This window comes from Alligator sinensis, unplaced genomic scaffold (genome assembly GCF_000455745.1).
Source record: "Alligator sinensis unplaced genomic scaffold, ASM45574v1 scaffold143_1, whole genome shotgun sequence".
Lineage (NCBI taxonomy): Eukaryota > Metazoa > Chordata > Crocodylia > Alligatoridae > Alligator > Alligator sinensis.
Genome location: NW_005842156.1, coordinates 1,494,679 through 1,519,687, shown reverse-complemented (window position 1 = coordinate 1,519,687; position 25,009 = coordinate 1,494,679). Strand labels below are relative to the sequence as shown.

At 44.0% G+C, this 25,009-nt stretch overlaps 1 protein-coding gene across 8 annotated transcripts in view; it reads right to left on the bottom strand.

The window, feature by feature from the left end:
* Positions 1–25,009, bottom strand: part of UBR3 (ubiquitin protein ligase E3 component n-recognin 3 (putative)) — a 238,578-nt gene that overhangs the window by 211,109 nt on the left and 2,460 nt on the right. For 6 of the 8 annotated variants that reach the window (XM_025206463.1, XM_014520815.2, XM_025206461.1 and 3 more), the window contains exons 3-6: positions 19,968–20,111; positions 19,243–19,292; positions 12,975–13,041; positions 8,841–8,971 (exon numbers count right to left, since the gene is read on the bottom strand). In XM_025206463.1, the coding sequence (XP_025062248.1) occupies positions 8,841–8,971; positions 12,975–13,041; positions 19,243–19,292; positions 19,968–20,111 (392 nt within the window). Of the gene's footprint in view, positions 1–8,840; positions 8,972–10,434; positions 10,575–12,974; positions 13,042–19,242; positions 19,293–19,967; positions 20,112–25,009 lie in introns of those variants that run through there. The other 2 variants (XM_025206460.1, XM_025206462.1) reach the window with 2 other exon arrangements.

The following is a 25,009-nucleotide window of genomic DNA, read 5'->3' as shown; positions in this document are numbered from 1 at the left end:
GGGACAACAAAGAAACCCAATGAACTGAAAATAAGATGCTGGCTCCTCAAGGGAGTCAGCAGTCCTCACGGCACTGCAGCCCAGACACACAGCCCACTGGCAGGGGGAAGGTGGTAGGGGGGACTGCAGGCACACATGGGAGCACATGATGGCTGCCGCCCTCACCCCTCACAGCTGATTGGCTGAAAGGGCTGCCTGTCATGCAGCCTCACCCCTGTCCACCAACCAGTGATGAGGGGCAGGGCCGTACGATAGACATCCTTCACAGCCAATCAGCAGCAAGGGGCAGAGCCACCAGGGCCCCTTGGCCAGAGGCATGGGGTGGTCCTGGCCACGATAAGCGCTTGAAAATGGCAGCCATGATCTGCAATCTGCCCATGAAATTGGCCAGCTGCCTCCTCAAGTTGGGTAGACCCCTAATCATAGTCATATTTTGCAGACCCCTTAAATATACTCTGCAGACCTCTCGGTGTCTGCGGACTACAGGTTGAAAACCACTGAACTAGAGGAGAGACAACTACCTCACCAGCTGGGATCCTGGTTTTCCCTGATAAAAAACCCCCCCACAAATTCTCTGATAAAAAACCCAAGATCTGTGATTAAAATTAACGCCCCCCTTAGTGCTCCTCACTCCCCGCCCCCCACAGCCTCCCAAGTCCTGCTTGTGCCCCTTACCCCACCCCTCCAGTCCCCCAGCCCCACACACGCAGGCACAGATATGCACACACCCCAGCAGGTAGGTGTTTATGGGGAGATGAGGGAAGGAAGGGGTTGGGGAGGCAGATCAAGAATTGGGGGAGGAGTGCACCTCTGTGCCTGCTCCCAGGAGTGGGGTGGGGCACGAGGGCAGCAGTGCCCCTCTGAGGGCCACAAACGTGCCATCCAGTGGCCACCACCGCACCACTGCCCTCGCCCCCCAGCCCTGCTCTGGGCAAGTGGTGTGGGGCACCACTGCTGGTGATTTCCCGCACTGTACCTCTGCGTGCACACAGTGGCTACCAGCACCACTGCACTGCCACATCCCATGCTGCTTGCCCAGAGCAGGGTGAAGGGGGCAACAGCAGTGGTGTCCCTCTGCAGGCTGCACACACCCACCTTGTTGTGGGAGGCTGACATGCAGGGGCTGCCACCACACCACGTACCATGCAGTTGTCCTGCCGCCAGCCGTAGGCAAATGGCACACAGTGCAGTGGTGGTGGCAGCCGCTGCATGTCAGCTGCCCCTCCTCCCAGCCAGGTGGGCATGTGCAGCTCGCAGAGGAACACCACTGCCCTTGCCCCCCCCAGCCCTGCTCCTGGGAGCAGGCACAGAATGACCTGAGCTGGGGGACTGGTGCCCCAGGGCGCACTCTGTTACCCTCCCCTATCCCTGCCTGTGTGCCTGGGTTGAGGGAGGGAAAGTTGTTGGGCAAATTCCCACCACGAATGCCCGCTGACTGGCAGGCACTCCACGTCTTCTCCCAACACATCCCTACTCCCGCAGCTCCCAGCCAGCTTCCCCGCCCAGCCCCGCTCCACTTACCTCCAAGAAGGAAGAGTGATCCTAAGGCAACCTCCGATAACTGAGAGCATCAGGTCCTGCCTTTCCCCCTCTCCCTTCCCCTCCAGGCAGGGTTGGGGGTTTCCCGCCCCTTTTGCAAACAGCTCTTGCAGGCTGGAACTCAGCCAGCCTGCAGAGCTCTTTGCAAAAGGGGCATATCCACAGGTTTCCCTGCTAAAAGGGAAAATCCATGTTTTCTCTGATTAAACCGGGAAATCTGTGGTTTTCTCCGTTTTTCCATGGGAAGTAGAAAACCCAGATCCCTGCTCATCAGGTAAGAAGAATTTCCTCCAGTCTGGAGGCTGTTTCTAGGCAGCCCTTTTGTTCCAGGGACATGGGGGCCCATACCCCTTGAGCAAACAGGAACAACAAACAGGGCAATTTGCAAGCAGTCTGCTGGGAGGAAGAGGAAGAGGAAGAGGAGGCAGGCACCAGACACTAGGCAGTAGATCCTGGTCCTGGAAGGTAAGCAAGCCAAGGCTGTCTCTCTGGCTTGGTGAGTGTGTGTGTGTTTGGGCGTGTGTTCTGAACATCTGGGAGTGCTGCTAGACCAGGGGTGGGCAAAATGCGGCCCGTGGGTCAGATGCAGCCCACCAGGCCATTCTATTTGGCCCATGGGGTCCCTAAAAAATGTGGAAATTAAGATTTATCTACCCCTGGCTGCCTATCATGCGGCCCTTGATGGCTTGCCAAAACTCAATAAGCGGCCCTCCGCCCAAAATAATTGCCTGTCCCTGTGCTAAAAGATGAGTGGTCGCTGCCTGTGTCTGTGCTCCCTCCCTAACAAGGGAGCAAAGCACGCCCAGGCACAGAAGGGTATAAAAGGAGACTCCCTGAGCAACCAGGGATCATGCGAACAGGAACAGCATACAGGGCAATTTGTAAGCAGTTTGTAGATCAGTTTGCCACTCCCTTCTTTGAAGGGAAGCCTTTAACTTGAGTTCTTTCTTTAATTAAGAGGAACTAATCTATATATTTAGCATAAGTATCTAAAACCCAGCAGTTAGATCAATACTTATGTCCCTTGTTTAACTAGAAACCAGAGCGAGTAGGAAGTTCACTAGGGAGTTTGCCCAGAAGCTTTCCCTCTCATCTTCTTTCACTGTAAGCTTGGTGAGAGGAAGCAGGTTACCAGGAAAAAAGGAACCTTTTGGGACCAAGGAGCAGTGAACAGGCCAGCTTACATTAATGTTTGCTAGGGAAGAAAGGGACAGGAGAGAGGTAGGCTGCTGATTTAAGAGACCCAGAGAGATGGCTCCAGGATGTTACAATGCCAGAGCCTTGCAAGGTTTCTACTCAGGTCTTGGTTTGGTGGTGTGGGGACTGTAGGTTGCAGATTCCTCCCAGTGACAGCCAAGTTGAAGAGTGCCTGTGATGTGAGCAGTGCCTCCTGATGGTCCATCAGGGAGCAGGTAAGAGAGCTACAAGAGGAGATGTCAAGGCTCCAAAGCATCTGCAGCCATGAGTTCATCAATTCAATGCTAAAGGAGACCTCTAGGACTGCGGAAGGACTACCAGAGGAGGTGCTGGAGAAGAAAGTGGATATGAACTCCCACGAAGGTAGAAGCTGGAAGCTTATGACATCTGGCAGCAAGCACAAGTCTTCACCCTCACCTGCAGTGGTTTGGCTGGAAAACAGATATGGAGCCCTACCAACAGAGGAGAAGGAGCACACTCCATCAGTGGAAGAGGCCACACCAGGCCAGGCCTCCCCCCAAGGTTGGGAGGCTCGAGACCACTGCTGTCAAGAGGAAATGAGGGTGGTGGTGGTTGAAGATGGGAGCAGAACAGAGGAGCAGCTGTTCCCTGCTCTTGGCCACCCCCCCAGACCATATGAGGAAGGGTCTGAGGGCTTTGTTCTACTGCTCCCCTCCAGGACTGAACAGGGAGCTCCCTGCCTCTTCCCCAAGCTGGGCACTGCCTGGCTTGGGGAACATGCTAGAGCAGGGGTGGGCAAAATGCAGCCCACAGACCAGATGTGGCCCATCAGACCACTCTATCCGGCCCGCAGGACCCCTAAAATTTAGAAAATTAATATTTATCTGCCCCTGGCTGCCTGTCATGCAGCCCTCGATGGCTTGCCAAAACTCAATAAGCGGCCCTCCGCCCAAAATAATTGCTTGCCCCTGTGCTAGAGACTTTGCCTCACTGCTCCCTTTGCTTAGCTCCTGGAGATCAGCAGTAAAGGAGGATGCTCCCTGCCCGTTCCCCAGGCCCCAGTCCAGGGAAGACACAGGGAATCTTTCCCCACCACTGCACTCCCCTCTGCTCCCTACAGCTTCCCCAAATCAAGATCACCCCAGTCTGGTTAGGCACGGAGAGCAGCTAAAAGCCTGTAGACTCCCTCTCCCACTGCTAGAAATGAACACCTGTCCATGTTCTGTGTCTCAGTGCAGCAACAGGCACCAGTCCTGAAGCCCTCAGTGCAAGGAATCAATGCATTTGCTCTATACTTCGCATCCAGCACCTATTAATCATAGGAGTCATTTAGGCAATTGTCCTTATGCTTTTCTAGTCAGAAAAGAAACAATTTTCCAAACTGGTCATCAGGTCCAGGGAACTTCAGAGCCTTGTGAAGATCCACACATTGCCATCAAGGCTTAGAGTAGGAGGGCAACGAATAACTCTGCCCAAAGATGCATGTCTTCCTCCTAAAACTGTCACAAAGCCTGCACTCACCAGGACCACTTTGGAATGAATGACAAGGATAGTCTTCTCCTAAAACAATTCTTCCTGGAGAATTAGTGTCCAACTGAAGGCCTATACTCCGTGGTCTGAGGCCTATTATAAAGATTCACCCACGAGATAAACAGAGTCTACGCTCCAAAACCCAGGAAGAGAAAGCCCTGAAACCACCATATGTCCTTGGGACATGCACATCCACTGAGGGTATGGTTCCATCCAAAGCCATATCTTAAAACCAGGCAACCTGAGGGAAGCTAAGCCAGTGCTAAAAAAGGGAAGAACAATGGCACTTCACGTAGTGTAGATTGGAACAGAGTGACAGGTTGGAACAAAGAAAAAAGCCAAGAAAAATAAGAAAAAGAAAACTAAAAGTAGTTGGAAAAAAAAGGATAGAACAGACTGGCTCCAAAAATGGCTGTGGGCCAAGAGCATAGTTAGAAACAGACTGCAGAAGCTGTCTCAAGCCAAGCAGTTTGGGAGGAACTGAGGAGCAAATACAAACTGCCCTTCAGACCCTCAGTATGGAGCATGAGGAAAGGCAGGATTTAAATTGACAGCAGGGGTTTGCTATGAAAAAAACTAGATTTTTATCACTGAAAAAAAATCTACATATATGTTGGATTAACACTATCTTTCTCAAGCTCCTGCCACAAGAACTGTCTCTTGTATCTCAAATCAAGCTGAATAATATATGAATACTAGTCAATAGTTATTTTCAAGGACATCTCAAAAGAGGTCTCCTCCTTATCCTAAGTTTATAATACCCAGGGCCCTGACGCACATTCATTTAATGCCACAATGGCAGGAAGCATGTGCAAGGCAGAAGTCACGACTGTTGGGATCAGATCCCAGTTGTGCCATTACTACTTTCCAGTGCAGGGGGAGCCTAGGATCATACTTGAACTAGCTCTGGTACAGTCTGGGCCCCAGGCTGACAATCAGCTGACTGTTGGGGCCAGCCTTGGACCACACCAGAGCAGATTCAAGTCCCAGACTGTGGTCTGGGGGCTGGGGCTGAATAATATATGGGAGCTGACAATCAGCTGATTCTTGGTCCTGGCTGGGACAGCCTCAGTATGAGACTGGGGCTGTCCAGGCCAAGTCTACAGTCAACCGATTATCAAAACCCTGTGGCTGGCAGCTCTGCCCAGGCTGCCAAGTGAAACGATCAGATCAGAGGCTCCTGACAGAAGCAGGGAACAAGGACAGGACAATGGGCTTCCACTGGGAACTCTGAACCACACCCCTATGCCACGCAGCCTGGGTGCATGGTTTAAAGTCCCAGTGGGGAAGCATTCTTTAAAGCTCCCTGGGAGAAGAAATCCAAAGTGCAGGGCACAGGTAGCTGTGGAGCTAAGAGCTCTCAGCTCCCCATGCCCCACACCATGAAGCAGCACCCGCACCTGTGGAGCAGAGCTCCCAGCTGACTCCCTGCTGCTCCCATGGGACCCTGGAAACTTAAGGATGCATTGACCCCAAAATCAGGAGACACTACCAGATGCAGTGCTCGTGGCATCCCCATTACCAATCTGCCTCTAGAGATTGGACAGGAATACCAGGTCCAGGACCCGATGCCGCCCCCTAGACCAATCCCACTGATCAGGCAAAGGATAGCTGTCGCTGCCCCATGCCAGATCTCTATGCTCAGCTGAGTGTCAAAATCCATCACGAGTCAGTCCCTACATGCCAAACATTCCATTTAAGTTATGATACAAACAAGCCACAAAGAAGTGACACGTTATATGTGGCTCATTTGCTATATTATCATACCATAACTTGGCTTCAACTTGTGGCCAGATTTTTATGGTGCAATTAACAACTTAATTGCATCTAAAATGTAAGATGTGCCAAGGCCCCAATAAAATTATGGGGTGGTTTTGAAGAAACAACTCCAAGACTAGAAGTAACTAATAAAGCTGTATAGAAACCTACCCTTCAGAGCTATATTTTACCATACCTGCTCATCCACCCAACTATTTTAAGTATTCTGGCACTATTTTAAAACTCCTAACAGACTACTATGGATGAAACAGCTTTCTGCTCCAAAATACTGGTAGTCGGAAATAAAGAGACTTATACTGATGCATTTGGTATATTTGTATTTGACAGGGATGACAGACAGCTGCAGCTTTGCAAGCCAATCTTTCATTATCAAGCAGCTTTTTCCAAAAGCTACACTTACTTCCCCCTTCCCCTTCCCACCCAGAGAGAAGCATAACCCAAAATGGTGGCATAAAGCTCTAAGGAAAAAATAAATGTCAGTTATATCTCTCAGTCTGCAATACTGCTAAACTTCAGTGAGGGCAAACACAATGATGCTTGCTGTTTCCTCTGCAGTGTTGTTGGCAGCTTGAGTGTTTTCAGAAATAAAAAGCTGGATGGTAACGATACTTAGACTCCAGGCCCATCTCTATAAGATCTCAGATAGGATTCCATGTCATATATGCTATGAAACACAACCTCATGTGAGGAGTTTTAGTCATACAGTCCTCAGCATCCTCTTGTCCATCAGCCACATCTGTGATGAAGTGTGAGACTACAAGTTTGGTGCTAAAATCCAGTCCAGCTCAGAGTATAGAAAGGTGTCTCAGACACTGCCAGAGGTTCTTTTCTGCTCTTTTTTCTTTCCTTTTGTCTTTTCTTTCTCGCAAATTGTCTTCGTGTTACTTGTTATAATTCAGCACATCATGCAGCTTAGTTGTGTTCCCATTAAATCATACCCTTAACAACTCCCTCAAAAATGTTCATATTTTTATGGTCCTGACTTCAAGACTTCCTGTACCCTTGGTTCTCACTAGACAAGGAGATTCAGAACCTAAATACAGCTTCAACTGGAAGCACAACAGGAGAGTGTGGCACAAAGCTAAAAGAAAGTACTGTGTGTAGGTGCACTGACTCCTGGAGAACACAAACACAAATGGACTGAACCTGGCTACATACAAACATATGAACAGGAAGGTGACATCCTGTCACCATGATCTAAGAGTAGAAGAAGGCATATAGCTAAGTGGTCCATCAAGTCAGAAATGGTTATAAAACAATGTAGGATGGCAGCTGGAGGCCTACCAAAATAGCCTGGAGATTAGACACAACCAATGCAACATTTCTATAATTTAACATCCTGCAAGAGGAGATTACTGATGTTTCCAACCCAAGTAAAGCCATCATCATCAAGTCAGTCAGTCACAGAAGAATTGCATTATGTGAATGAAGATCTTTATTAAGAAATCAATGCAATCCAGTTTGCAAAGCCAACTACTACTGCAGACCACCTCTAAAGCAGTTGGGCCAACCTCTGAGGCAGGCAAGCCGCAAATTAGCCCCATGCTTTCCAATGCCACTCCAATTCCATTCCTCCACCAGATCCATTGTTCTGCTTACTGCTTTCTTCTCTATGCCACATGAGATCTGCTCTACTTCTTACTTCTTGCCCTATGCTCCCTGCTCAATCTGTTGTTTTGCTTTCTGCTTCCTGCTTTATGTTCCCTGCCTGATCTACTGCTCTGCTATCTGGTCCCACCTTATGCTCTGTCTGATCTGCTGTTCTGCTTTCTGCTTCCTGCCCCATCTACTGCTATGCCGCTTGTTCCCTCCCCAGTCTGCTTCATGCCATAAAGCAGGGGTGGTCAATTATTTCAGCTGGAGGGCTGCTTAGCGACTTTTGGTGAGCGGTCAAGGTAGCTCTGCGCCTTGACTGGTGCCCTGCTCCCTGGTCACAATGTTGGGACCTGAAGTCCTGGCCCTGACCCCCTGACCTTTGCCACTGGAAGTCCCTCCCCTTCCCCTGGAGTACTCCTTTTGGGAGCCACCCAAGTCCCTGGCCACAACTGATGGCAGGGTGTGCAGCCAGCCCCCCCCCAGCCCCATAGAGCACAGCTTCTGTCCAAGTCCGCAGCCGCACATGGTGGCAATATGTGAGGCCAGCCCAGCCCAACCCCACAGCGTGCAGCTCCCCACGCTCCCAGTCCCTTTCCCCCAACAGGGGTCCCTGGCCCCAGCCCAGTGGGGCCCTCACCTGCATTCCCAGGCTCACAGGCAGGGAGGCTGGGAACAGCTTCGGGGTGGCCAGGCACAATCTCTGCCAGGCAGAGGCGTCTTGTGTGTAGCACCCCCGGGCTTGGGGCTGGGGTGGGTCAGGCCAAGCTGGGGCAGGTTGGTGGGGAGTTTGGATGCTTAGCAACCAGAGCCCCACCACCTGCATGGAGGTGCCAGCTTGCAGAGAGGCCCTGAGGACCAGATGGAATTGCCTGGTGGACCAGATCTGGCTTGCCAGCTGTATTTTCCTGCCCCTGCCATACAGGTTGCCTGGGCCACTTGTGGCAGGCATACTGCAGGCTGGCCACCCCTGATTTGAAGGACGTTTGAGAGTCAAGAAAGGAGATGAAAAAGAAAAAAAAAATGCACAGCCTGGTCTTTGATTACGTCTGATCCATTTTGTCTGCATTTTCCTTCACGTATGTGTTAGCACGCCCCAGTTGTACAATTACTCAATTAAAAATATAGGCCTTTATATGGAAACAAGTTATATATTAATCACATACGGTCTGATACAAGGTACAATACAAATGAAATATGAAAAAAGGAAAGCTGTTGGTAGAGAAAAGGAGCAAAAATACCTTATAATCTTGATCTGGTAGCATGTTGAGTAAGAAGGTTACCATCTTCTGTGGAAATTCATATTTTATCGTCCAAAATAATAATTCCTCTAGAAAACATTTATGCTTCAAAACATCCATAATGGACTGATCTGCACAAAAATGTGGAGAAAGGGGATGGGGGAGGGAGTAAAAATGTCAGAATGATTTTAGGTTTCACTGGAATATTAAAAAATGTGATGCTCCTATCCTCTGTAACCTATTGGATTAGAAAAATCTAAGAATCAGAAATACCTTAATGCTACATCCTGCAGATACTGATAATAGTATTTATAAACTTCTAGGGAAAAAATAAATATGGTCAGTACTGTTTAGTTCCCAAGCCTATAATAGTTCATGTACATAATCCCAAAGTCATCAAAAACAGCTTTCAGCTGCAAAAATCAGGCTCTTGCATAGGATCCAATTTGCCAGGCTTACACTAAATAATGACTTACTCAAAAATACATGCACTGGGCCTGATCTTCATGTAGTACTCGGCTTTGTGGCTCAGAGCAGATGTAGTTAACTATCACAGCTCCACTAGTTTCAAATGAAATTGAGAATTTTGCTTTCGAATTCAATGAGGCTACTGGTTGCATTTTCAACATAGGCGTGGCAAAACCTGACCTTCTATACACTGGACATTACATTTATAATAGATTTCATAAATTAATAATTTATATATTTACCAGCTTCGAAACTTTTTAAATAAAAATACTCCATGTCGCAATTTATATGCTAAATAATTTTAAGAGCAATCCTGTGAGGTGGTAGGAATTACTTCAGCCCTATCCTATAAATGGTAAAACTAAAGAATAAACCAAGTTCCCCAGAATTAACCCAGTAAGGTAATGGTAGAACAGGGACCAGAATACACATTCGTTTTACTTTCCCACCCCATTCTATTAAACCACATATATCTGTAGTCTTCTTCAAAGCTAGGGTACTTAGCAGTCCTGATAAACAGGCCATGTTTACTCTTCCTATATAGAGGAATTTAGGCAAATAAACTGCTGCCTTGAACCTGCAGGAGTTAACTGGCCAGAGAGAGGGCTTCAGTACTACCCTTTCCCCATTCCTCCTTGGGATTTATCCCAGTCAAAGCAGAATTAATATTCCACTGGAGGTCACCCCCATTCAAACAGGCTGTCCAGGAATGCTGAATCAGTTCACCTTTTGGCATAGCACCATCCCCTATAAGGCCAGCCACTACAAAAACTGAGGGCTGCACTGAATGGCTTTACTGCTTTACTAATGAGCCTAAAGCAGATGCATTTTACATCACAGTGCTCCAGCTCCAGATAAGTCTAGAATTACTGGGGCCAGTATTCCACTGTGATAGGTCACTACCTGAATCTAGCCAGTTGTACTAGATATTTTCAGGATTGTTAAAATATGAACACTTTAAAGTGAGGGTCAATTTGAAGATGAGCTTCTCTATCAATCCAAAGAAAAAAAAAAGATGTTTTACTGCATATTCTAGAAATGTTGAGATCAAGGATTTTTTACCTCTCTCAATCATCGATATTTCTATATTAGAAGTATGCCACAAAAAAAATTACAAGTCACTTACTACATCAGACATGCTAAAATCATTTATGTTCTCTTCTTTCTCTTTTTAAAAGTTGTATGTATGAATTTACTGCTCATGAAAGGTGCCAACTTGATCGTCCATCCACAGAACATCATGGTTTTATGCACATTCCAAATGTCCCAATGTGTAGGCACGAAGAATGTATGCTGTTGGTGCACATTCTTCATCTACTGCTGAAATGCAGCTTCCTCTGACGTGGAACATGACAGTTTAACAGCACATAACAATTCTATCCAACAGCTTTAGGACAGGGAGAAAAGAACACCATATCCAATTATACCTGCAGGAGAATTTAAGTAGGCAGAGTGCTCTTACCCAACTTGGAATTTGTCCAGGACATAAAGGCTAGCACTCCTACACTTGTGAAAAGTGTCATATGTTGTTAAATTTCTTTTGACAAACAAAAAAGTGCCTGCAGAGTTGAAACTATCTTAGAAATTAGATCTTTTAGATGGACAAATGTTTTATAAACACCAACTATGGGAGAAAAAAATTACAACCTGCTGCTTAGTACCCAAATCTATGTTCATATGGGCGACACTTCAATACAAAAAGTCCATTTAAAATAGACCTTTCAATCTTCCCCATCATTATAAAAACAAGCAGCTATTTAAAATAGTTTTTCTGAGACAATCTTAGCACTCCAAGGTATCACCAATACATAGACTGTCATGAAGACAATAACCAGATCTATGCTGAAAGTAGGGAGTCTGCTTTTATGGAAAAGGTAAATCTGTTTTTATTTAATACTCAGTTTTCTAAAATTTTCTTTTAATACTCTTATTTTATACCATATAGGACATAAAATACGAATACTGAAAACTTCAGAAAACTATTTAATATTTAATAAAAACAGAGACTTACCTTTCCCCCATTGGCAGACTCCCTCCTCTGGGGCTGATATTAGGAGCTATCAACATCATCAGCACAGTCCATGTTGGGATGCCTCAGAGGGGGAAGACTACAATCCTGGGTGGAAATGAAAGGTTTAATTAAAGAATCATTTTGCTGAAATGCCTCTGCCTCTAGTGATGTCCATTCAGAGATCTGGCAACTTCTGGACCAAAGTTTCCTATTGCCCTGTACCAATTCACTGGTATTAGGGAAGGTGCTATCGTTCTAGGGTCAGTTGTCTTACTTTTTTTCTTTTTTTGTTTTGCAGATGTCCTACAATTTTCTCAAATTAAAATAAGTAAAATTTACTTTCCCTTTCCTCAAAAACTCCATCCTCACTCTTGTTTTCTAAAATTGTGCTGCTTCTACATCATCACTGACAAACCCAGTCTTCTGTCTCAGGAGAGCAACTTTAAAGTCATCCTCAATGACTATCTGTCTCTCCCTACATTTGTGAATGCATATATATACACACCTCCAAGCCCTTGAAAACTATCATTTGTTTTTCTGCAGCATTTCTAAGTTTTCTCCAGCATTTCTATCCTTACTGTACCACTAAAACTCCAGATCCCTTTGCTCTGCCTTCCCAGTCTCTCGGCTCTCCAGACTGTCTGAAATTCTCAAAATTATCTTCCTCTCCTACAACCATCATAGTCCTTCAAAGATGTACCTTTGCATCTCAAATTCAAAATCTAAATCCTCCCTTTCATCTCCTTCCAGAACCTTGTTCCTGCCTTTCTTTCAGCTTTCCAACAAGTGTTCTGTTCTTGAACCCTGCTGACTACTGACAGCTGGTCTCTTTCACACTGGCTTTCCATTCTCCCATAATCATACGCATCATGCCACACTAATTTTAAAGAAAGGCAGTTATTTGGCTACTTAGAATATCAGACCCTATGGCAGTCATTAACCATTGTCAGTAGCACCTTTTCAACATAAATCACTTCTCAATGAAATGTGTAAGAAATAGATGCTCTCCCAGCTCCAAAGACATGAGAAAGTCCTGAAGCACTTTAACTGACCTCAAGGGGAATGTTGCTTAAGTCTGAGGATTGCAAGATTCACCCCACAGAGACAAATAATTTAAGCCTATTGTATAAATGTAAAGAGTTTCAAAGAGGAATTCATTTGAGTTCCTGCTTCTACAGATCTCTCTTTTCTTAATTAAAATGTCAGTAGAGTAACCATTTAGATAAGACCAAAAAAGATCAGAGGGGAACCACTCTTATCTGACCCAAACATCATTCACACTGCACACGCATTTGAAGGAAGAAGTTGTCAGGAACAAACAAGACTTCAGTTTTGTTTTTAAATGTTTTCTATTTTTAAAATGTTCACCTACACAGTGACAACGGAGTATTTAGTTACAAGCTCCCTAGCAAAAGGAAGGTCACAACATAATCCATAAGCCCTAAATACTGAGTTGGTGGCACTAGCTCCATCATGAGCTGCTGTTAAAAACTCATTCACTTGCTGTTCTTCCAAGTCAGTACTCATTCCCTTATGTTTGATGTCTATGTCACATGCAGCGCCCCCAGTGCTTGAAAAGTGAATTAATATTCTTAGATACTTTAAAATAAATACAAAGCAAGAATGATAAACTGAGATCATTACTTTATAAATACCTTTGGTGGTGCTGCTTAGTTTCACCCTCTTGCGCTTGCCCACACCTTGGCTACCATCCTGGTCCTCCTGAGGTAGGGGGAAGAGTTTAAAAATTGATAACTGCATATATAGTTGGAACTGCAGAGAGACTTTATGCTCTCTAAGTTGCTTCTAGTTTATTTATAAGGCTATAAAACAAAAGGCCCTGAATATATTCAGGAAGAGGATAAAATTTGGTCTACTCCTAGAATCTTGGACTCAATACAACTCATTAGAAAAATACAATTAAAAAAAAAAAAAAGTATTCTACCCTTCAGCCAAAGGGCAACATTGTTGTTTGTGAGTTGAGACATTTTTAACTATTTAATTGTGCTGGGTACTTCACTTTCTTATTGAAATTAAATGACTAGGAAATAGTTAAACCTACATAAAATACCCAGATACTACACATATAACTAAGGTGGATTTATTACCTATTTATAGGAATTTTTCAGCCTTTTCTGTCTTTTCCAACACCACAATGACTAAGAATTAGAGGGAAACACAAACTAGAAGCTGTCCAACCATTTTATAATCAAGTAATGTATTCATTCTTAGCAGTTCTAAATAGGTAATTTCAATTAGAGTCGTCCAATAGTATACTGGTAATTCATATTTATACAAGTGCTTGTCATCTGAAGCTCTCAAAGCACTTTTTAAACGAAAAACCCAAGTCCTACGAGTCCAATTTCATTTGAAAACATCATTACCAGAGTTTTACGAAGAGTCTAGATGGGGCACAAGCAGAGGAAGTGACATGTACAACAGATTCATCAAAATGGAATTATGGAATATGCAAAGACCATTATAGATAGACACAAGAGATACCACAGGTACATAAACTATCAGAAGATTACTGTACCAATATTTCATCTATCTCGGTTTGCTAGTGACTATATCCTTGGTTAAATGGATAAGAAATGTTTCCTACAGGAACTAATCTCAATGGGAGGCATTTAATGAAAATGCCCAGTGCTGAAATAATAAAAGTATTCATCTTTTTTAAGTTCTGCCCCCAAAGCGAAAGAGAATATTTTGGCATTGCTTCGTTCAAAGGATATAGAACTGGCTAGTATGTACCAACTGAGGGAGAAAGGTCACTCGTGCCAGAATGACAGGCCCTCAAACTAGCCCTGAGTGCATGCCCTGATGCTGCTCTCAGGAAGCAGCAGCATCAGAAGTCAAGAGGTTCAATTAACTAAGAAACTGTGACAATGTGAACATGTGTACACACAGTATGATTGGGATGGTGGATTTTAGTGTCCAAGTCCAATATTCTGAGAAAAAGATTGCACTGCCTCCTAGAAAAACAAGATCAATGGATTTCAAGCTTCCTTAGAATTTCTGCAAAGCCCGGTGCAGCTGTTTGTAGCCAGCCCAGGCTCTGGGCAGCTGCAGTAAGCAGCAGGCAGGCTGCAAACAGCTGCGCCAGGCTCCAGAGCCCCGGCATCAGCTCCATGCTGGTGGCAACTGCGCGTGGACCTCGGGACAGAAAGCAGGGCTGCATAGCCCACCCCGAGGTGCTCATGCAGTCGCCACCAGCATGCAGCTGATGCCGAAGCTGTGGAGCCCAGCACAGCTCTTTGCAGCCTGCCCGCTGCTTAATGCAGCTGCCCAGAGCCCGGGCTGGCTACAAACAGCTGCGCCGGGCTCCGGAGTCCCACCATCACTTCTGTGCCAGGAGCGTGGGAGAGACTGGGGTTGTGCTGCCTCAGGCCCCTCCCACACTGCCCACTCTGATATGCAGGTGCACGTGCCAATACGGAGCTCATGCGGGGGCTCTGGAGCCTGACACAGATGTCTGGAGCCTCCCGGCTGCAGCCGGCCCTAGCTCTGGGTAGCTGCTGCCAGCCGGAAGCTTGGGCTGCTCCCAGCAGGCAGCTGGGACATTGCAAGCCCATCTGGGAGCAGCCCGGGCTCCAGCAGCTACCCAGAGCTGGGGTAGTTGCTGACAGCCACAGAGCCCAGGCTGGGGGGTAGGGGCTCTGGGTGCAGGGCAAGGGGCAACAGGGCTGGGGGGCAGGGGCTTTGGGTGGGGGGCAAGGGGCACAAGCAGGGCATCCTGCCATGTACCCCCTACCCTTATTTTGTTTTTCTGGCATGCCAGCACTCCGGTACCTTCCAAGGTAGGCATTGTGGTGTTTTTCAGCACTCCAACCAAAAAACATTGCCTACCCCTGCTATAGCTTTTTCTAGCCAGAGGAGCACAATAAGAAATTGTTTTAGTAACCTTTTATTTTTTTCTCATCTTTCTCTCAAACTATAGTTGCTTTTGCCTGTTTGACTTATTTTTTCTATAATTAAACCTTTTTCCTGGTTTGCCTTACTGACTGATCATCTGTGGCCAACGCAATCACAAAGCAATTGATGCTTCAGGCATTCTTCTTCCAAGAAAGGGGGGAGCATGGAGAGAGGTCTCCTTCCCCTTTTTTGCAAACCCAGGATAATAATCCCAAAGAGTGGCAGCGCTGCCTCTACTGCAGCTATGAAGGTCTAGGAGACGACGGGTGGCTAGGGGTGAGGAGTCACCTCAAAAACAAGATCTAGTCTGTCCCCTAGATATGCAGCAAAAAAAGGGAGAAGCTTGGGCTCCAGGGTCACTCCAATATCTTAAAAACATAGCTTTTGTCACAAAATATACTTAACATGGAAGCTGACAGAGGTCTATGCCCATTTTCCACTTCACAGAATTGTATGGGGAAGGCCCCCGCATGAGCTGATCTGGCCCCGGCCCATAACAGAGCCAGCTCAAGAAGGGTGCAGAGCCCGGGGCAGATCAGCTCGTGCGGGGACCTTCCCCCACCCCAGAATCAGGGCTGCGGGTCCCCACACAAGCTGATCTGCCCCAGCCCCGCTGGCCCCAGGTGGCAGCACCCAGCTCCTGTCAGCCAGCAGGCAGATAGGGGCCAGCCAGCACCCCCGGGAAGGCTGCAGAGGCTGTGCCAGAGTCCTCCCAGGAGTGCGTGCCCCCGATCTACCTGCTAGCTGACAGAACCCAGGCACTGCTGCCTGGGGCCAGTGGCAGAACCAATCTTCCCAGAGCTGAGTGCGGGTTGTGCCCAGCGCCAGTCTGTCATCTGGCAGGCAGATCAGGGGCCCGCACGCCAAGGAGGACTCTGGCATAGCTCCCGCACACCTCCCAGGGGTGCGGGCAAGTCCCCGATCTGCTTGCCAGATGACAGGAGGTAGATGTTACTGGCTGGGACTGGCGCTGAAGCCAGTAAGCCTGGCATCGAAACTCGAAACATTTCAAAACTTTCCTAATGTTTCAAGTTCCCTTGTTTCATTTTGAAGCTGTTTCAAAGGCTTTTGCTTCATTTTGATTTCGCTGTTTCGAGCTCAAAACAGCTTCGAAACAAAATGCTGGGCGAAATTTCGCACAGCTCTCATACACAATACTGGCTTTTGAACTAGTTGTTATGATACAGGAAAGAGACCTTGGAGCCACTGTAGATAGTTCTCTTTAAAAAAAATCAGCTCAATGTGCAGCAGCAACTAAAAGACAATAAAATGTTGGACATTATTTAGAAGTGAATACAAAACAAAAGAGAGAACATGATCATGCCATTATACAGATTTATGGCATGCCCACATCTTGAATACTGCATGCATAGTTCTGGTGTCTGCATCTCAAAAAGGATATAGTAGCATTAGAAAAGGTAGAGAAGGGCAACAAAAATGAACAGACGTATGGGGCAGTTGCCACACCAGAAGAGACTGAAAAGGCTAGGGCTCTTCAGTATGGAAAGAAGGCTGAGGAGGGATATGATAGAGGTCTACAAAATCATGAAGGGTGCGGACCAAGTGAACAGGAAACTGTCATGCATCAAGTCCAAAAATACTAGAACTAGGGGGCACCCACTGAAATCAGTAGGAGACAGTTTAAAACTAATATGACAAAATACTTTCTTAGGAAATGTGTAGTTAAAATGTGGAATTCATTGCTACAGGAGGTGGGAGGGGCAGATAGCATAGCCAGGTTCAAAAAGGGACTAGACAAATTCATGGATGATAGATCTATTAATAGTTGTTGAGCAAAAGGGTTAGAGATGTTCTCTCTGGCATTTCTAAACCAACAATAGTGGATGCCAGGGAGGTTAATGAATAGGGGATAGATCACTTCAGATCAATTCAATGCACTCCCTCTCTAGCATTCACTTCTGCCACTGTCAAAAACAGGATACTAGGCTAAACAGACCACTGGTCTGATGCAGTGTGGCACTTTTTATGTTCTTCATTTAAAAAAAAGAATAATTCCCAACCATCACTTATTTGAAATAAATAAACAAATAAATAAATAAAATCCAATGATCTCTAGCAAATTTATTTTTGATAAAGCAGTTCTGCTTTGGTCTCCTTAGGGAAGGATTTCAACAGTAAAGGGTTACAGTGAGTGAGCAACATTAAAAGCTTTTATTTATTGACTTTTCCAAGACAAAGTTAACTGGATTTATAATAATTAATGTGTATTTCAGGTCTCACGTTTACAAAAGGCTCTTGCCTTCTTTTTTGATTGCTAAGAGGACTCTGAAGTTATTTTTACTCTCACTCCCCATTACTGCTCACTCCAATTCAGCTAAAAATATGAATGGGAAATTCAGAAATAGTTTTTTTTAAATGTACTCAAAATTTTATATTGGTTTGTGTGTTTCTGACTAAACCACCAACATTATGAACTCTTTTTGCCATGGGCATTTCTATACAAATCTTGGAACTAAATTTGAGCATGCCCACTCATACTCTTTGAGATTACATTTCAATGACATAACTGACATCTTAATTCAGATGCCAGATAGTTGACTACATAGGTCAAACCTTTCAGTTTAAAACGAGTCAATTCCACTGGTAAAGAGAGTAACTTTGCCAAAGTTTTCTCAGGCAATTTCTATCTGTATACTGAAGAACAGAAATAATTAATTAATTATCTACAAAGTGCAAAATGCTACCTGCCAGGCTACTTTGCAATCGCTGCAATTCCAGTAGTTCCTCTCTCTGGAAATTTATAAACTATTCTCTAATCTCCCCATTAAACCAATCCTTCATTTAAGGGAACAATACCTGCTTCCTCTCCACAGTACTCGGACATCTTCCTAGTCCCCCCTCTAGCTTCCCCCACTCCACACACCCCATTCTTCCCATAATGAACACCACATCTGATCCCTAAGCTACCAAGACAGCTTCCGTTTCCTTCCCGCACAGGAGATTAAGAAATAGGAAGTCTAAGCATCATTTTGAATTTAATTCAAGATGGTCTTTGATATTATTAGGATGAACTTGAATTATATTCTTCACTTGATGTCAAAACAATAATAAGATGGTGAAAGAACAGCAAGCAATAATTTGAAAAATGTCATCTTATAAATAGCACTGCTGAGAGCATAACAGATGCTTCTGTGTTGATGACAGAGGCAAACATGTGATACAACTTGTTGTAGGTATAAACAAACGAAAGATTTTTCATTTCTACACCTGTTCAAATAGAATTCAGCATAAACAAACAGCCACTGCCAAAGAGACTGTTTTAGAGCATTTAAAGTTCATTCTACATCTCTGCCCCAAATGCCTGAACCAGAGGACAAATGGAAAAAGGCTGCTGTCTACACATCTGTCATCTGAGATCAAGCTCAAATCTGAAACACTGCTAAAGACTTCACAACTGAAAGTGCATCTGTAATATTGCAAGTAAATTAAGAATAAAACTTCTTAATAGTTCTATGACTATTCAGTTATTCCTTTTAAAACCACTTGCCTCCTCTGGCTAATTCTAAATGAAGGCTGTCTCCTCCTCCTTCTACCCAAACTCCTTAGTAAGCAAAATCAAGTCTATAGTTGGGAATTGACATAAGAAAAAATTCCCTCTGTTGCTATCACCAATTCAGCTGCCCCCATGTTAATAACAATGGGATCTCCAGCACCCAAACTTGCTGACACTGCTTTCATCATCATTTATATCAAGCCTGCATAGATCAAGTTTAATTGGCAGGGTGTTGAAAATGTACAGCTATATATATATTTTAGTATTCCCTAGACCGCTTGCACCAGTTCAGCTGCAGTTTTGATAGCAAGGGATTTTTTTGAAGTTCCTTAGTGCACCAAAGGTATAAGGACTCTAGCCCTGTGTGTCCCTACTAAGAGGTGTGCTCTCCACTGACCTAAGTGCAACAGTAAAGACCTGCAAGATCTGCCCTTGTGTATTATCTGTTTTGTATATTGTTACACTTCCACTTTATTTCTTTAAATAAATCTCACCTCATCTGAAGAATCTCCTTGTCCTGATGTCGCTGTAGCACCTGCTAAACCTTTTGAAATAAAAAAAATTCAAGAGATTTCCTTCACAATTCTCATACTGAAGGCAGACAGTTTATGAGATTTAATGAACCTTACGGAAATCTTAGCTACATCCATACAACTTCACACAGATCTTGCGAGCTCTCATAAGGTGAGCAGGATTGGGTCTGACACTACTCGGAGGAAAGGTCTCCAAGAGATACCCAAAGTAATTTAAGAAGCAGTGTTTATGTTTTGGAAATACATCCCACTGTACTGCTTCCATACACTGTGCTGGTGGAGGTGTCTTCTTTCAAAAGAGAGATAAGAGAGATCCTGACCAGACCTGGACATCAAAAATTCATGAGACTTTTATAATACTAAGGCTTTTGTAATACTTTGGTTGCTGTAATTGGTTTTATAGACAATTACAACCACCAAATTCTACTATGAGTAATTACATTTTGCCTACTCAAATTCCACAAATATCATTGGAGAAGGATTTTTGATTAATTTCGTCCTTAAACTAGTATGTTTAATTTTGCTGGTGCAGTTATGACAAGTTCTGCTTTTTGATGGTGTGTGAAATGGCCCCTGTAAGTAGACTAAGTCCATAAACTGCATCGAATCTTGTATAGGAAACTAGAAAGGGCAGTTTAAAAAAAAAAAAAATCAAGTCTTTTGTTAAAATGTTATTCTACACAAACCTTGAACTGCTAAAGTGCTAGTTCCAGCTGCTTGCTCCTGGATACCACATGCAAGTTTATCCTCAGGAAATGCCAGTCCAGAGCCTTTCAAAGCAACGAGGTACTTTTCATGACTTTTCTTTGCACATGCATTTTCTCCAATACCTTGAATACATATTCAAAACAACATTAAATCAAACACACACACACAAGTACTTAGGTTAACACAAAAGACCTTCCCAAAGTTTATAAGACTAAGCCATTTAAAAAGTAGTCCACAAACCTTCTTTAAAAGTTATGACTATAAGCGCCCTTCTACACTTTACATTTATGCCATGATTAACAGTTTAATTACAGCATAAATGGCAAACTAATCATAAAAATGTTCCACATATAATGTGAAACATTTTTATGACCGGTTTGCACGGCTCCTTAGGTAGAACATGAAGCTTCCCTGTGAGAAATAAAATTGGCCTCAGACTTGAAACAGCCCAGGGTCTCCAATCAGCCCCGGGACTGAATCAGCTGATTGCCAGCCTTCACCCAGTACCCACACTGGATCACATCTGCCTGCAGGCACACAGCTTTCAATTCGATCATGATCTCAGGCTTCCCCTGCACTGGCAAGCAGAAAGGATGAGACTGGGATCTGATCCCTGGTCCCAAAATCACGCCTCCTGTCATGCATGTATGACATAGCAGGAGGCACAACTGTTGGAATTGGGGATCAGATTCCATTGTACCATTAAATGAAGTTGTGCCATGGGCCTAAGATTCTAGGTGCAAGACTAATGAGTTTCAATCCAAAATGCAAGAATCCCTTTTAGATCTTTATTTTTCTCCAAATCAAGTAGTATTTTTCTTTAAATCAATGCACCTCCCATTTTCATCGAACCAGGAATGCTACTACTGTATAAACATAATAGTCCTTTAGTTCAACAGATTATCTGTTTTGTAAAGTTAAAACAAATTTTAAAAAAATAAAAGAACAGACCTAAATTATGTCCCCACATTATAATCTCTAAATTCTGATAGAGTCTCTCCTAAGAGGTCCAAAAGCATCAAATAAGGAAGCAATAACCATTATGCTTTTGGATCTCAATAAATAAATAAATAAATAAATAAAACCAAGTTAGATCTGTGCCCACTGCAGTTAACCAAGACTATCCCAAGAGCTGTGGACACTTCTACTTGACATTCATGTTGCTAACTCTCAAGAAATAAAATGGTATACACAGGGTTTAAAAACTCCATAAATAATTAGGTAGGAAAAGAAATGGTTCCCTAACAGAAAAATGAAATAGTTTCAGGTATTTAAGCAAGGTGTTAACCAGGGGAGAAAAAAAGACAAGATGAAAACATCTTTCACAGTTATCTAGTACAACTGCTGCTTCACATGAATTCTTGAGGCCTTCTGGTACTCCACCTTCATTGAATCTGCTGTGTATTGAGAAGGGCTTCCCAATGTTGTAACAAAGGCTGCCCTGCTCCATATTACCCTCCTTCTCAAAAGCAGGCTCTTCCATCTAGGCATAGTGTATTCAGGAAGCATGCCCACTTTCTGATAAAAAGCATTAAACTTCTCTCATTCAAAAGGGATCATTCATGGAACCCCAAAGATTCTTATAAGATATGAAGTTGGGGGAGAGGAAGAAGACAGAGAAAGCCAAGCTTTCAGCAGTTCTCCCCAGTATTTAATGCTGTCCCAGAGATTATCCATCCACAATAAAAACAGCTTAAAGCCAGAATAATTCTTAATTGTTTGATAGCAATATAAAGGGCATTTTTAGAGGACTGAAAAATAAGAGTTGCAGGCTGTAGTGACTGCGTAATGTTTTTGATTGGACAGGAGAGGAGGAGAAAGGGAAAAGAATAGCACATGGCTTAGGCAGAAGGGCATTTTTCACTCTGAACAGAACATGCTATGGTCTCACGCAGCTCAGAAGGCCACAAGTATTCTTTACAAGAGCAGATTCTAAAACAAATGAGACACTTTGCCACATGGAAAGAGCTTGATGTTTTCATTTAGTAATATTTAAGCTGCCATATTTAAGAGAGTAACAACGTACATGTCACATAATATATTTATACAGTCAGTAAATCTACATTAAATCATCTGTTCCTGATCTTGACACTTAGAAAAAAATACTTATTGCAACTGTATATTCCTTGTAATACTACTTGGACCACTGAAGACAAAAGACCTTGTTCTGTAGATCTTATTAAGCAAAATTCCCACCAGCTTCATGTGCCCTAAGAAAACGAGGACGTATAACAACATGGCCAAGCACACAGGGCAGCTGCCATACACAGGGACAGCACTGACTTCTGGATACCAATGCCAGCAGAACCATACAGCTGAGCAAACTCTACCATCAATTCAGATGTCAATTTATAATTATCCTTAAAACCCACATAATATTTTTATGGGGTTTTGTGAGGTTAAATTAAAAAAAATATAGGACATATGGATAACAATGAACAAGTGTGACTTCCATTTATAATTTCTCATAATTTTTAAATTCATTAATAGAAATACAGAAAGTCCTCAAGACACAATTGGTTCCTGAAAACCGCGTCTTAAATCGAAATGTTGCAACTCGGAACCGATTTTTCCACAGGAAACAATGTTATAAATGGGGGATTGGTTCCTGAACCAAGGCCTGATACCCAATTTTCATCCAAAATGACCCAGAATTTTGTACAGTACTCACTCAACTATATAAAATAAATAAATGTAGCTATATTACTTGTCTATATGTATTAATTTATGTATTTATATTGTAAATAGCGATCATATTTATTTGGAAGGATTTTGAGGTGACTTTGCTGGACTTTTTGAAGGGTTCTTGGCTGGAGTCTTCTCAGGGGTCTTGGCTGCTTTCTTAAAGAAAGTGTGCAAGGCAGTTTGGACAGACGTGCTCTTCTTTTGCTCGTAAATTTCTCTGTAGCAGCTGTATGTATTAATTTATGTATTTATATTGTAAATAGCGATCATATTTATTTGGAAGGATTTTGAGGTGACTTTGCTGGACTTTTTGAAGGGTTCTTGGCTGGAGTCTTCTCAGGGGTCTTGGCTGCTTTCTTAAAGAAAGTGTGCAAGGCAGTTTGGACAGACGTGCTCTTCTTTTGCTCGTAAATTTCTCTGTAGCAGCTGTATATGCTGGATATGCCCCTATTCACTGATGCACTGCGTTCAATGTTGGGGTCATGTTCCTCAAACAGAGACATGGCAGCTTCCAAATGTTGAAATGCCTCAGGCCAACACTTTTGTTGTCAAGACTTTACAAGGAGGAGTCTCTCCAACAGTGGGTGCATCTTCTTCCTCTGCCACTTTTTGCTGTTCCAATTCAGTGAGGTCCTCATTGGTTAATTCTTCAGAACGGGATGCCAGCAACTCATCAACATCTTCTGGTGCAACGTCTAAGTTGAGTTCTTTGCCCATTTCAACAACATTTTTGGTCAACTCTTCAACAGTGTCTGTAAAGCCTTGGAAGTCAGACACAAACTTAGGACACAATTTTCTCCAAATATCATTCAAATTTGATTGTTTGACTTAATATTCCATGCCTCATCAAAGTTCTTAACTGCTCGGTAAATGCTGAAGCCCTTCCAGAATTTCTTCGGAGTCGGTCCACCTTCCTTCTCAATTGCCCTGATGGCCTGGGCAAATGTGCACCTAAGATAGTATGCCACAAAGGATGCAATTACCCCCTGGTCTGTAGGCTGCAACAATGAGGTGGTGCTGGGGGGGAGAAACACCACTTTGATGTCAGGGTGCATGTCATCAAGGATGGTTGAATAACCAGGAGCATTGTCGAGGATTAACAACACTTTAAATGCAAGATTGTTTTTGCTGCATTAATCCCTGACACTTGGCACAAAATTATGATTAAACCAATCTTCAAAAATGGTCTTATTGACCCAGGCCTTAGGACTGTATTTCCATATCACTGGGAGAAATGCCTTGGAATGTCCCTTCAAAGCTCTGGGGTTTTCCAAACAGTATAAAAGTAAAGGTTTAAGTTTAAAGTCACCTGCAGCATTGGCACCAAGCAAAAGAGTGAGCCTATCTTTAGCAGCTTTGTACCCTGGCATGGATTTCTCCTCTTTGGCAATGTAGCTTCTTGACGGCATTTTTTTCCAAAAGAGTCCAGTTTCATCAACATTAAAAACTTGCTGAGCACAATAGCCATTCTCTTCAATAATTTCAGCCAATGTCTCAGAAAAGCATGAGCTGCCTCTTCATCAGCACTGGCAGCTTCACCTGAGACCTCTATGTTATGAAAATTGGCCCTGGCTTTAAAACACATAAACCACACCTTACTTGCAGTAAAAGGCGCAGCATTAGAACCCTCCTCATTGGTTTTTTTGATCATCATAAAGGCTCCTAGCCATTTCCTGAATGATGCCTAAACTCACAGGAGCACAGCATTTATTTTGATCCTCCAGTCAAATGATTAACAGTTTCTCAACCTGAGCAATAAGTCCAACACACTGCTTAGTTATATCACAGTTGAGTGCATAGGAGCTGAGTCCTTAACACGCTCCTGAATTCTTGCCTTGTCTTTCAGGATGGTCATGATAGTTGTTCAGGGGATATCCAAAGCTCTACCCATTTCAGTTGCAGTCTCACCTTTTTCAGACCTCTTAATTATTTCCATTTTTGTTTCCATAGTAATTATTCTACCTTTCTTAGAAGAAGAACAATCACTTCCACTGGATTTATGCTTTTCTGCCATTATTATGAGCAGTTTGGAAAAAGTATGGAAACAGAACAGCGCATAGGCAGCGCAGTGAACTTGTTCTAAAGTACAGTACTGGGATTTATCTTTATTCAGTACAAGTACACTACTATACCATAGTGCTGTAGTAGTAGCAGCAGCAGTGATCACTGAACACTAGAGGAGCTGCCTAGCAAATGGCTCCCAGACAAGCAACACACTGCTGCTCTGCCCATGTGTCCAGAAGTGCATTGGGGGGGGCAGCAACAGTGGCAGGGGCGTGTGCCCCTGAATCTGCCCTGAGCACAGCCCACCCCTCCCCGACCAGACCAGATCTGG